General features: G+C 37.1%; 1 protein-coding gene across 1 annotated transcript in view; it reads right to left on the minus strand.

Moving 5' to 3' along the window:
• The window catches only part of LOC131990919 (E3 ubiquitin-protein ligase TRIM9), a 77,560-nt gene extending 71,453 nt beyond the window's left edge, over positions 1–6,107 (minus strand). Inside the window, exon 1 of the mRNA XM_059356147.1 lies at positions 5,242–6,107. Coding sequence (XP_059212130.1) covers positions 5,242–6,057 — 816 coding nt within the window. The 5' untranslated portion in view covers positions 6,058–6,107. The remainder of the gene's footprint in view (positions 1–5,241) is intronic.
• Between the last annotated feature and the right edge of the window lie 6,945 nt (positions 6,108–13,052).

Genomic DNA, 13,052 nt, shown 5'->3' on the forward strand with positions numbered 1-13,052 from the left:
GAGGAGGTTGTTTGTCTGTTTGTCAGCAGGATTATGGAAAAACTACAGGCCCAATTTTCATGAAACTTGGGAAAAGGTTGTAGCACGGGCCAAGGAAGAACCCGCAAATAATGATTTGCCATGTGATCTTATTTGTTGTCTCTTGCCTTGTAAGTCCATACATGCTGTGCACCGATTAATCAATTTTCCGATGTTGTTTTTCCAGGAAAGCTTAGACAAAAAAACGCCCCAGTATCTGTTCTTTCCTGAGAAAAATCCTTTTAGTGCACAGAAGAAGAAGAAGCATTGTGTTTCCAGTAAAAGCTGAAGGAGGAAGGAACATGAGGATGCTAACAAGATGCAGCAATACCCTCTAAAACAGAATGAACAGAAGAAAGGAGGAGAGTGCCGCCCACCCAAAAAAACAACCGAACCCTGAGTGACACTTCAAAAAACTCAGCAGCCGTTTCAGCTCATGATGCTTGAAGTCTGAAGTGCAGACGAAGAGAAGAGGGAGGAAACCAGCCAGCCATCGATCTCCCTCAGCATGAAGGACACCATATTAACTAAGTGGCGGCCATCTCTTATTCATACGCTGCTCATTACTTATCAACGCCCTCTCACTCCTGTACTCTGATGGGATTTTCACGGTCCATTTATGGGACAGGGGGATAAAGGGAGAGATGGAGGAAGGGCAGCAGGAAGAGAGGGGGGTGGGACAGAGAGTAAATAAGAGACAGAGGTAAAGGGATCCAGACGTATGGAGAAGATGAGTGATGAGTGAAAGCCAACGAAGGCGGCGGAAGAGGCTGAAATGTGTGACAGATAAATGACTCGAGGCTTCCAATCGCACGGAAAACAAGAGAGACAGACAGAGAGATTAGTCCCAATGACCCACTTAGCAGGAGACAGACCGAAATGGCTTTTAATTTACACTTATGAAGTGTGGGTGTGATGATCATGATCATGATGATGATGGCCTTATGAAATGCTGTACTAAACACAGGAAGGAGGTGGATTAAAGAATCAAACACTGGTCCTGCAGCCTGTTATATACCAGGACTAGTGGTATTGATTTAACTATAAACCGGTTTTATTTTAAACCTGGTGCACCAGCAGTTTGTTACACAGAAAAGTCTGAGAAGTCGTCATTGGAAACTTGAAATTAACAAACTATGTGACATAGAGTCATGGAAAGAGAAAAAAGCATCAATAAAAGCTTTTGGCACCATTCTTTGCTCCTCTTTCAATTAATAAAAATACTGTTGAGTTCTGATATAAACAGCTCAGTCGTCAGCAAAGAAATGCTGCCACTGTACGTTTCTGCCAGCATCTGTATTAATCTCTTTAGCCCCAGTTGTTTTTATTTTTTAATAAATAGTTGCCTGACAGTGTCAGAACACAGACATAAACCACATAAATAGCTGGCAATAGTTCCTCAATGGATCCTGATTGACATAAATGTATAAAAGCCTAACAAGATGGGTTTTTCGTTTGAGCCAGACAGATATATTAGCTCACTGATATTATCGGCACATATTGGCCTGTATCTGTATCAATGTATATGCTGATAGATATGGGTTTTATTTATATTGCCGTTGTTTGAGAAAGTAGCTCTCTGGGTACATTTGCAGAGTGGTGAAAAATCGGTACACAATCCACATAAAAAAGATCTATTTTCATTCCAGCTCAAAAAGTTACAATATCAGCCACCATATCAGTTATCGATGAATTTTCCAAACTCTAAAATCAGTAACTGTATCGGTCTAAAAATCACATATCAGTCTGGCTGTATTGACGAAAATCCAGCTGCCGTGCAAAGTAGATTTTAGATTGGTGTCAATTAACCCATTTAACCGGAAAGCATTACCGCATTTCTACCATTAAAACCGGAGGCGCGGTTGTATTATTCTACCATTAAAGCCGGGAAAGCGGATACGTCATTTTGTAGTATTTTTCCACCTATTTTCGGTCTCTTGGCCAATGAAATGCATCAGAATACATGTGGGAGTGTCGCAATGCAACATGGGACTTTTCCAGAACTGAAATCATGGTGGAAGACGACTATAGTGGAGGGAGCTCAGATATAACAGCTATAAGCTCTCAGATACTTATTGAATTTCATTTCTATCTGCTACAGAGGCTGAAAAATCTATTATTTAGTAGGAAGAGTTGACACTTCTGTTGATTTTCCAGAAAAACTTCAGGTTTTAGGGGCTTATTTTAAAATCGCCCAGAGGTTTTACAGGCATTTTTTCCAGGTGTTTTAGGCCTAAATGGGTTAATAAAAGAAAATTTGGTAACACTTTATATTAAGGTCCTTGTAATAACCTTTAATTAACAAGTAATAAGGCCCTTGTAAGTCCTTACAAGATGCTTATTAACATTATTGTGTGTTTATAAGCTTATATAAGTGTTAATAATGGCATTACAAACACCCATGACCCACCCATTATGTCTTTGCCATGCCTTTATTAATCTCATTTTGTTTGCTTATTGATATTAAAATTTACTTTATTGCTCATCTATGATAAGTTAACTATAAGTTAACTATGCTTTTTGCAACTACCGGATCTTAAGCGAGAACAATGCCTTATTACTTGTTAATTAATGGTTATTAAGGACCTTATTATAAAGCATTACCGAAAATGTTTAAAAAGTGCTCACCAAATCACCCCCTGTACAATCAAATCATGTGGATTTTCTAAAGATTAAGTCTGCTATTCTGGAGAAAGACTGTTGACATGTGTATTCAACACCCAAAAAATATAACCCCCTCCCCTCAGTGCTGCTTCAGCATGAGGCAGATTTACTGCCCCTCTCACTCCACCTTCAAGTCACTGGAACCAGAGAGGGGTGAACTTGAGTTGACCCCAGCCCCGTAGCCCACTTTTAAATTAATGAAAAAGTCGTTAAAAAATGAATTAAATCATAAATCACTTTAATCATCCGTTAATGAAACAGGCGGGTGATTTTTGGCAGGCGGAGGGGGGAGAGTGGAGGAGGGAGGAGGTTGGATGGTGAAACTGGTGAGAGCTTTCAGCTTTTAGCCAAATTCTGTCTGTCTGGGAGAATTTACAGTGAATTAATGATTTCCTTTATTTTTGGGCCATGAAAGCCACTATGCTTCAAATTATTATTAGCCAGATTTAGAGTGCTGCATGTACAGTTTAAAAAAAAAACACCAATCAGATATTTGAGGACAAATTAGCAAACTTAACACACTACAGTTCCTTTTTGAGTATCTGTTGAGTTAAGAGCATCAAACTTACATGAATCAGCTCTACAAAGTATTTACAATACAGAAGAAAAATGGGACACCCTTTCCTTTTCTCCCACACAGCCTGAATCGGTTTACCTCCTGAATATTTTTAATCTGTCAGCTTTGAGAGCTCGAGGGAGGATTATACCGGCTCTCAACTGAAGATTTTTGGCTTCTATATGAGCAAGATACAGAATATATGATTTACTGAGATCTTTTAGTTAAGTGAAGGAATAAGAACGACAGTGATAAAATGCTCCATTACAAGTATCCTGCATTGAAAACCTACTACTTAAGTAACATTAGAGAAGAATCAGCATCAAAAAGGAAGTAAAGCATTAAAAGTAAAGGCACTAAATTAATTAATATTAAGATCTAATAATGAATATAATTAATAAAAAAGAAAAGACCACATTCTGATTGCTCTATTTATTGTATATAAATATATATTTTTTATCATTTATATATATATATATTATTTTTGTTATAGATCTGTTATATTTATTTATTTATTTATTTATTTGTTTGTTTATTTATTTATTTGTTTATTTGTTTTATTGGAATATTATAACTGACACAAGAGCAATATTAAAATGTTGGTCAAGAAAAACCTTTTTATACAATAAGCACATTTGAAATCTTGATTTATAAAGCAATTAAGCTATAACAATACAACAGAATAAATGTAATGGAGTAAAAAGTACAATATTTCCCTGTGAAATGTAGTTGAGTAGAAATATAAAGTAAAACTGAAAGTAAATCCCCTCAAACTTGTACTTAAATACAATACTTGAGTCAATGTAAATAGTTACTTAAATACATATAGGCCTATATCCTTTAAAGTAGGTATATTAAACCATATTTCTTTAAACTTGAATAAAAGCTTTGTTGGTTTAGATTCTTATCCCTGTCCTGATGCTGATCCTGCCTGAGGAAACACACCAGACTCCTCTTCCCACACCGCAGTCACTGATGACGTCACACAGAGTGCATGTGAGCTTGTAAATGCATGAAATACCAACACAGCGGCTGTGTGACCGAATCAAGGGATGACTAATATCACACACACACACACACACACACACACACACACCATCCATGGGTTGTACGCCTACAGTAATTATTTCATTATGTGTGAATCAGTCATGCTTCTATAATTTTACAATTTGCCCCACATACAGTAAACTCAACACAGGAAAACAGTGTGTGACTAACATGTTCACCTCACAGTGAAGCTTCCTCTCACCCCATTTACTGTAAAAACACTAACATGACAAAGCAGTTTGCAAAATATTAAACACAAAAAATGGCTGCAGAATGTTCGTAAAGATGAGGAAAGATTTGGTTTGGAAACACGTACATTGATAGCTAATAAGTATATGTGTGTGTGTGTGTGTGTGTGTGGTGTGTCAATTAGCTCTTTTTTTCCTTTTTTTCTTGCTGAATGATTTACTTCCAAGAAACTAATGAGCACATCTCAGGTAAACACAAGATTCAAAGCAGTATTTTTGCACAGTTAATTACATAAACACAGATAGATAGATAGATAGATAGATAGATAGATAGATAGATAGATAGATAACCCGACAGATAGATAGATATTGATGCAAGATATTCAAAGCCAGCAAGGGCACTGTCAGGCAACAGTGTGTTTGAGTGTGTGGGTGTTTATATCTGCTCATAAAAACACACAAATTTCCCTGACAGTGTCTCTGTGTGTGTGTGTGTGTGTGTGTGTGTGTGTGTGTGCGCGCGCGCGTGTGAGGCTGTAAGCCATACAGTGCTAGGATTGGGATTCAAGCCTAATTGTTGTAATTATATTTTATAAAGGCATTTAGGCATATTAGACTCAAAGTGTGTGTGTGTGTGTGTGTGTGTGTGTGTGTGTGTGTGTGTGTGTATGCGTGTGTGTGTGTGTGTGTGTGTGTGTGTGTGTGTATGCGTGTGTGTGTGTGTGTGTGTGTGTGTGTGTGTGTGTGTGTGTGTGTCTCTTCTCTCACCTTGTGTTGTTTCCACATCACAGCCAGCGGTTTGATGTCGTGCTTGGCGTGTTTTCCCTCCTCCAAACACTTCATACACACCGGAGCCTTGCAGCTGTAGCAGTACATGTTGAAGTTTTCCGCCTCATGATCCACGCAGGTCGCAGGTTTCCGCGCGGTGGCAGGCGGCAGCTGACCGACGCCGCTGCCGCTGCCGCCGCTTGCCGCGCCGCCTCCTGCCGCCTGGTTCGGCGGCGGCACCAGGCGGTGCTTGGCCAGCGGACCGCGGGACGGGTGGCACCGCTGCTGGCAGGCGTTGCAGTAGTACACGTCGCACTGCTCGCACATCACCGTCGCGTCCACCGGATTGCGGTCGCACAGCTGGCACTTCTGCGCGGAGGAGGAAGAAGAGGAGGCGGAAGTGCGGCGGTTCTGCTGGTACCGCGACACGATGGCCTCCAGCAGCCGGTTCCGAGGGAAACCCCGGAGCCCCCGCTCGTCCAGGGAGACGCTCCGGTGGCACAGCGGGCAGGTGAGGGAGCAGTGTCGGTGGTGGGTGGCCGGGGGAAACACCCGCACCCCGTTCGGAGACTTGAGCTGGCACGGCGTGTAGGAGCCGTATCCGCTGTCCGTCTCGCTGTACAGGCTCATCTTGTCCATGTCCAGGTAGTCGTAGTCAGAGCTCCCCGAGGCTCGGCTCTGCACCGGGGTCTCTCCCTCCGGGGTCTGCACGGTGATGTTCCGGGCGCAGGCCAGGCAGACGTTGTGGGAGCAGGGCAGCAGGATGGGGTCCTTGAAGAGGGAACCGCACACGGGGCATTTTAACTCTTCCTCCATCGCTCCAGTCTGTTTCTGAGGACCGGAGGAGAGAAGCAGCTTCAATGAAAACACTCCAGCACCGACTGACACGGACAGCTCCCTGCACCGCTCTGCGCATGCGCAAAGAGGGGGCGGGGATTGTGGCTTGAGTTGATTGATGGAGTTCATTTACAGGCTCAGAAACACCACAGATCTACAGATTGTCTTCACCAAGTCTTATCTTTTTTTAATATAATTATGAATGTTTTATCTTATATCATAGATGGGTATTTTAATTTTAAATTATTTAAATTTTCTTTTTTTTGCTTCATTATAGCCCTATTTTTTAATTAGAATTAGAATCAGAATCAGAAACATAATAGTTTTATCGTCAATGCACAGGAGTACAGTGAAACTTAAATTAAAAAAAGAGCAGCTCTCGTTTTAGTGCAAACACATAATAATTTCAACATAATAAAAAAACATAAACCCAATAAAAAAGCACAAGAAGAAGAAAGAAAGGGGGAGGCAGCAGAATGGGAGATATATCACATCAATAAATATATTGCACTGTTGTTCCATTGTTGTTGTTATTTAGTTTTTAAAAAAGCAACATTTGCATCTGAATAAATTATTTGGAAATAGAAAGTATCAGAAAAGGGAAATACTCAAGTAACTTAAAGTTGAAGTACCTCAAAAAATCTACTTAATTACAGTATTTTGCTAAATTTAGGTTACTATTTAGGCTATTTTCCATAAAGGTTACATATAAAAGTAATCAGCAGTGTTTGTACTGTAGGTGGAAAACATGGAAAGAGAAAGCAAACTGCCTTAATTCTTTATTAATCCTTAATAGTTAAGTGTTTATCCTCTGCCATCCTACGGGGAATAGTAAGATAACGATTGTCGATCATTATGTCAACAGTAATGTTGGTCACGATGATAATAATGACGATCATTTATTGTGACTGCCTGATATTCTGCATTAGTTCTGCCTGTCAGTGTGAGACAGATGACAGTAGCTGCAAAACCAGCACGAATAAAGATAAAACAAACAAAACTCTGAGCTAGACTGATGAATGTTGATGACAGATCTCCAAACGGACGGAAATCTGTCGTCAGTTCGATCCTGTAACCTTTGTGTTGTGTGCCGTCAGCTTTCTGTGTTAGCTAAATGTTTAATTGACCAGACAGCTGCTGTGACTGGAGTCCCTCAGGGTGCAGCATTAATCCCACCCACATGGGACAGCTCCTGCATTCATTAGCCCTGTTAGCATCCCATTACCTGGGATTGTGGTAAAACACACTTTTAACCCTTTATCGGGCAAAGAACTATATCTGATAACTTCAGGTAATATTTCGAGAGAAAAGTTGCAAATTTACTAGATTAAAGTGGCAAATCTACAAGAAAAAAAGTCGCAGATTTAAGAGATTTAAAGTGGCAAACTGCGCGAAAAAAGTTGCAGATTTATGCGAGAAAAGTGGGAAAAAAGCAACTTTTTTCTCCCAGATTCACCACTTTAAATCTCATAAATCTGCCACTTTAATCTTGTAAACTTTTTTCTCAAAATATTATTTTTGTATGTTTTTTTACACATTCTGGCAGTATGTAATATCCTCATATATTCTCTAGGGCTGACATTTGGAATTTGCAAGTATTTCAATGAGTGCCCTATTAAGGGTTAACCCTCTGGGGTCTGAGTCTATTTTGGCCGTTTTTGAACACTTTTGATTTTTCCCTTCATGTACCAAATAAAAAAATGTTTCCTAAACCCATATTTGGTATCCATTTTTTCTTCACCATTATGATCTGACAATTATTTTTTCGATTTAACCTACTTTATCAACATATTGAGCCCAAAAATACACAAAAATCATGAAATCCAAGTTGAAAAATTATACTATTTACCTCAATAAAAACCACAAATATGCTCAATGAACTGTTTTGGAACATAGGATACAAATATGAACATACAAAAAGGTAAAATTTTAATATAATAAAACTATATACAAAAATGTCCCATAAAAACATGTATATTTATAGGCATATTTTCCTTGTAAGCTGCAACTCTTCAAAACAAACTATGTGCAAAATTACATATTCATTATTATCTTATCTTATGTTAATTTATTTGGTTTTACATGACCTGGGAATATCAATATTGAATGTTTTTATGTTAAACTTCACGTGATCTGATCAGGACGGCAGGATCATAGAGCCCAGAGGATTAAAAAAGGATATATGCACACACTCATTTCCAACTACTTTCATTGCCTGGTTTAACCTTTAACCACAATCTAAGGCTCTTTTTTAACAAGTTAGAACTAAGTTTCCTCTTGTTTCACTCATTTTGAGGACATGTACTCATCAAATTTTTAAAGGCAGAGCTGCAAATAACTGTAAGACGGCTCAGTGTGTGGAGACGAAAGCTCAAGTTGCATTATCACTTTGACAGTAATGCAGAAGTCTAAATGGCTTTTTGAAAGTGTAGCAATCATTTTAAGATGCTCCTGAAGAAAATCCCAATACACAACAGCACTATCCCCTTAAAATCATAGTCAAAGGGGAGGCAATTGGGGTTATTTCTAAATTGCATTGTCATTTCAAGTCAAAGTGTGGTTTTTTTTTACCCCCAAAGTCTCATCTTCACCTTGAGTGATAGATGATATTTTATTTTCTGATTATATTGATGTTATTGATTTTAATCTGCACAGTAAGCAAGTAGTCGGTTAAATGTAGTGCAGTAAAAAGATCAATATTTGCCTCTGAATGATTAAATTGTGGTGGAGTAGAAATAGAAATTAGCAGAAAATGGAAATACTCAAGTAACTTAAATTTAAAGTGCCTCAAACATGGAATTAAGTGCAGCAAAATGATCAATTTAGGCTATTTAGTTATTTTCCATAGTTTAAAAAGATCAATATTTGCCTCTGGATCAATGAATTGTGGTGGAGGGGAAGTAGAAAATAAAAAAATAAAATAGAAATAGAAATCCTCAAGTAACTTAAATTTAAAGTGCCTCCACTTTGGTGGTTTTGCTATTTTCCTAGTGGGAAAAGATCAATATTTGTCTCTGAATGAATGAATTATTAAGTTAAGTAACTTAAAAATGTTCTTAATTACAGTATTTGACAAATTTTAGGTTTCTTATCCATTTTCCATGGAGGCTATGTGTAAAAGTAATTAATGGCATTTGGACTGTAGGTGGAAAAATATGGAAGAATTATGGTAAAAACCAGAAAATTGCACATATTCACAATCTGGTTTCCCACACAGTTAAAACCAGAGCACATAGCCTACATGCTCTGCTCAGTTAGCTGTTGATGTGTACTGTCAGTTTTGGTAGTTTTGGTGTTTTGTCAGATTTTACCTGGTTGTCCTGCAGCGTCATGTTCAGTAATCTCTGAGAGATGCTGAAGTCTGTTCTCTCCCACAAACTATGCTCTTAGAAACAGTTAGCGCCTGGTGTCTAATATCACGTTTTTCATCAACGGACAAACTTTTAATTGTGGGCTGTGGGTTCATTGTGGGCAGGGACATCTTCAGTCTCAAACCTGTGTGCACCGTTTAGCTCCGGTTTCCGGGTCGACACGGCGCGTAACGGGCTTTGAGGTAAGTTTTCTCCCGGTAGGTTTGGTGGGTGTGTCACAGGTGTTACCCAATCAGCAGACACAGAGCAGAGCTTGCTGTGGTGTTTCATCAAAACTTTGTCACAGACTCAGGGTCTATGAGGGGGAAATTACATAATTAGAAATAAATACATTAATAAATAAATACATTAATAAGCGAATAAATGTAGAAAAAATAAATAAATGTAGGAATAAATAAATAGGCTACACGTGGAAATGTAAAAATAAATGTGGAAATAACTAAATAAATAAATGAATAAATAAATAATGTATGACCTTTAAAAATATATATTACATTTACGAGTATCTTTTGCAATTATTTATTTATTTATTTATACATTTATTTACGTTTTTATTTATTCATTTACTCATACATGTATTCACTTTTTATTTTTTTAATATTTATTATTTTATTATTTATTATTATTTATATATTTATTTTTAATATTATTTAATTTTTATTTATTTTTTTATTTATACATTTATTCACTTTTTTATTTTTTTTTTTTTTATTTTTTTGTATTTATTTATACATTTATTCACTTTTTTATGGAGGCTATTTATTTATTTCTACTTATGTCATTTTTCATCCCTCATAAGGGTCCAGATAAACATTACAGTTTATATACAAAAGCGCAATAAGAAATCATGTTTCGAAAGAACAAATATTAGTGTCTAACTCCACCACAGCTGGGACTGGGAGGGAAAAAAGGCTGCTGAAACTAGTGATTGATAAGGTTAAAATGATTTCATTTTTCAGAGTCATTAATCTATTCAAACCAACTTGCATGGGCAGGTTTAGGGGTTGGGGAAGCAGAAAAATTACAAATACCTCAAAAATGTCCTTAAATATAGTAGTTGAGTAAATGTACTCTCCATGCATTAAACATATAGAAAAGGTATATATTTCTTTAAGATATAGCAAACTAAACCTTATAAAATGTCACTATATTGTAAGTTAAGCAGTCTAGAAGTTTCTGGTGAGTTTAACATTAAAAGTGTATTCATTTGAGTGCAAAAGAGTCACTTTTTTCCAAAAAACAATACATGCATCACTGTATTTAACTATCCAGCAGCTTGTATTAAACATTTCCCAAATCTAAACTTGCAGAACTGGATTGCATGTGAAGCTAAATGAGTCTGGAAACATTTATCTAACTGATCTTAGACATTTTTATTCTGTGGTTGAAGGAGGATTGGGTTGGAAGTATTAAAGTAGATCACATTCACTTCAGTCTTCGCTGGTGAGGAATCCAAATTACCATCTATTCATCACATGAAATCTTGCCTGCATGTTGACTGAAAGAATTCCTCTGGTATAATCCCACCAGCCTGATGCTTCTTCTCCGAGGATAAGCTGATAACTTCACCCGAAGGCTTTTCCTCGAGCCCTCGATCACATCGTGATTATAATGAGATGAGCTGTGAAGCAGAGAGAACAATCATGTGTTGAATCGTGAAGGGAGTCTAAAAATATCTGCGTCTGCCATCGTGGCACGCCGGGGCCAATGTTTCTGCAGGGAAACGCTTCACACACAGAGAGGAGCAATTGTTTTCATGATGCAATGACACAATATAAATTGGTTTAACTGGGTTTTACTGCAGGAACAACTGCAGGGCAGACATGTCAGATGATTGAGAAAACAGGATGCACAGGTTTTATTTGAATCCGAGGCAGTTCATGAAGGGAATTTAAGGATGTTTTCCAGGAAATACACTTGAACTGATAAGCAAAAACAGATTACGAAAGAAACCTTAACCCTCTGGGGTCTGAGCCTATTTTGGCCATTTTTGAATACATTTGATTTTGCCCTTCATGTACCACATAAAAATGTTTACTATAGCTATATTTGGTATCCATTTTTTTTCACCTATATGATCTGACAGTTATTTTTTCACTTTAACCTACTTGATCAACATATTGAGCCCAAAAATACACAAAAATCATGAAATCCGAGTTGAAAAATTTTACAATTTACTACAATAAAAACCACAAATATGCTCAATGAACTGTTTTGGAACTTGAAAATGTTAACACAGGATACAAATATGAACATATAAAAAGGTAAAATTTAAATATAATAAAACTATATACAAAAAAGTCCCATAAAAACAGGCTTTTTTCAAAAAAGCAACTCTTTTTTCTGCAACTCAAAAACAAACTTTGTGCAAAATTACACAGAGAGCTACACCAACGCTCAAATGTTTCTGTACTATCAAATTAAAACTATCATATCTTTGGTTTTACATGACCTAGGAATATCAAACAAAAATTGGGAGAAAGTTTCAAGTCTGTACTTTGTAGTGAAGTTGATAGTAGCGCTCCATGTGACCTAGTTTTTTTGCTAAATGTCACATAATCTGATCAGGACGCCACCATCATAGACCCCAGAGGGTTAACATCCACATAATTTAAGTCAATCATCATATTCAATCATTCCTGATTCTGAGCTGCCACAAGAGGGCGCTATAGTCATGAAACAAGGATCAAGAAATATTGTTTTTGTTTTGTTTTCTGCAGCGTTTTTATTTTTTACAGTCACAGAAACATGTTTTTTATTATGTACTATATTATGCAGATGCTTCAGTTGTTCTCAGTATCCATTAATGAAGATTTTATTACTTTAGTTCTAGATATAAATGTCCTTGTTAAGCAGGGTTGCAGTACAATGAATGTGCATTGGATGATCGCTCTGCCAAATATTAATCTGTGGATTAGATTGATGAAATCCTCTGAACCTTGATCTTTTTTTCATTCACAAGTTCCCAAATTGGTGGACCCCCCAGTGAGAGTGCAGAGCCATTATAATGCAATAATAGAGTAAGAAATGTGCAATGTGAAAAACTAAAGTTGGAGACACTTTCATTCAAAATATGAAAGCACAGGCATAATGAATAACATTAATGACGGAGAAGATGATACAACAAATGCTGAAATCTCTGCCTATTACAGATAGAGCAGTAGGTAGTACTATAATAGAATTGTTTTCTCTTCAAATTCAGATTCAGAAGATGTACAAGTTGCAAATATACTTTTTTGGCAGGAAAGAATGGAAAAGCTGGTGATCCTTTTTAAGCAAACACATCAGTCAAATTCATATCTTTCCCTTGAGGTCACTGTTAAAACTGCAGGAGAAACTTGTTTTTTTTGGCAACAGAACAGCAGAAATAATAAGAAATGTGGGAAAAGAAACACACAGTTCATGTTCTGTTATTCTACAAAATTCTACCCAATACTGTTACAAGCATTTTATCTAGAAGAGAAGAGTGTAAAATCTTTAGTTTGGGCTTGACAGAAAAATCTGATTCTAAATTTTTCGTGCAATATTAGAGATTAAAAGAAATTCTGATATGGGATTTATTGGCTGATTTAGTATATGTACATGTAACATAAGCATTACACC

The sequence above is a fragment of the Centropristis striata genome, chromosome 18, assembly GCF_030273125.1.
Source record: "Centropristis striata isolate RG_2023a ecotype Rhode Island chromosome 18, C.striata_1.0, whole genome shotgun sequence".
NCBI classification, from domain to species: Eukaryota; Metazoa; Chordata; class Actinopteri; order Perciformes; family Serranidae; genus Centropristis; species Centropristis striata.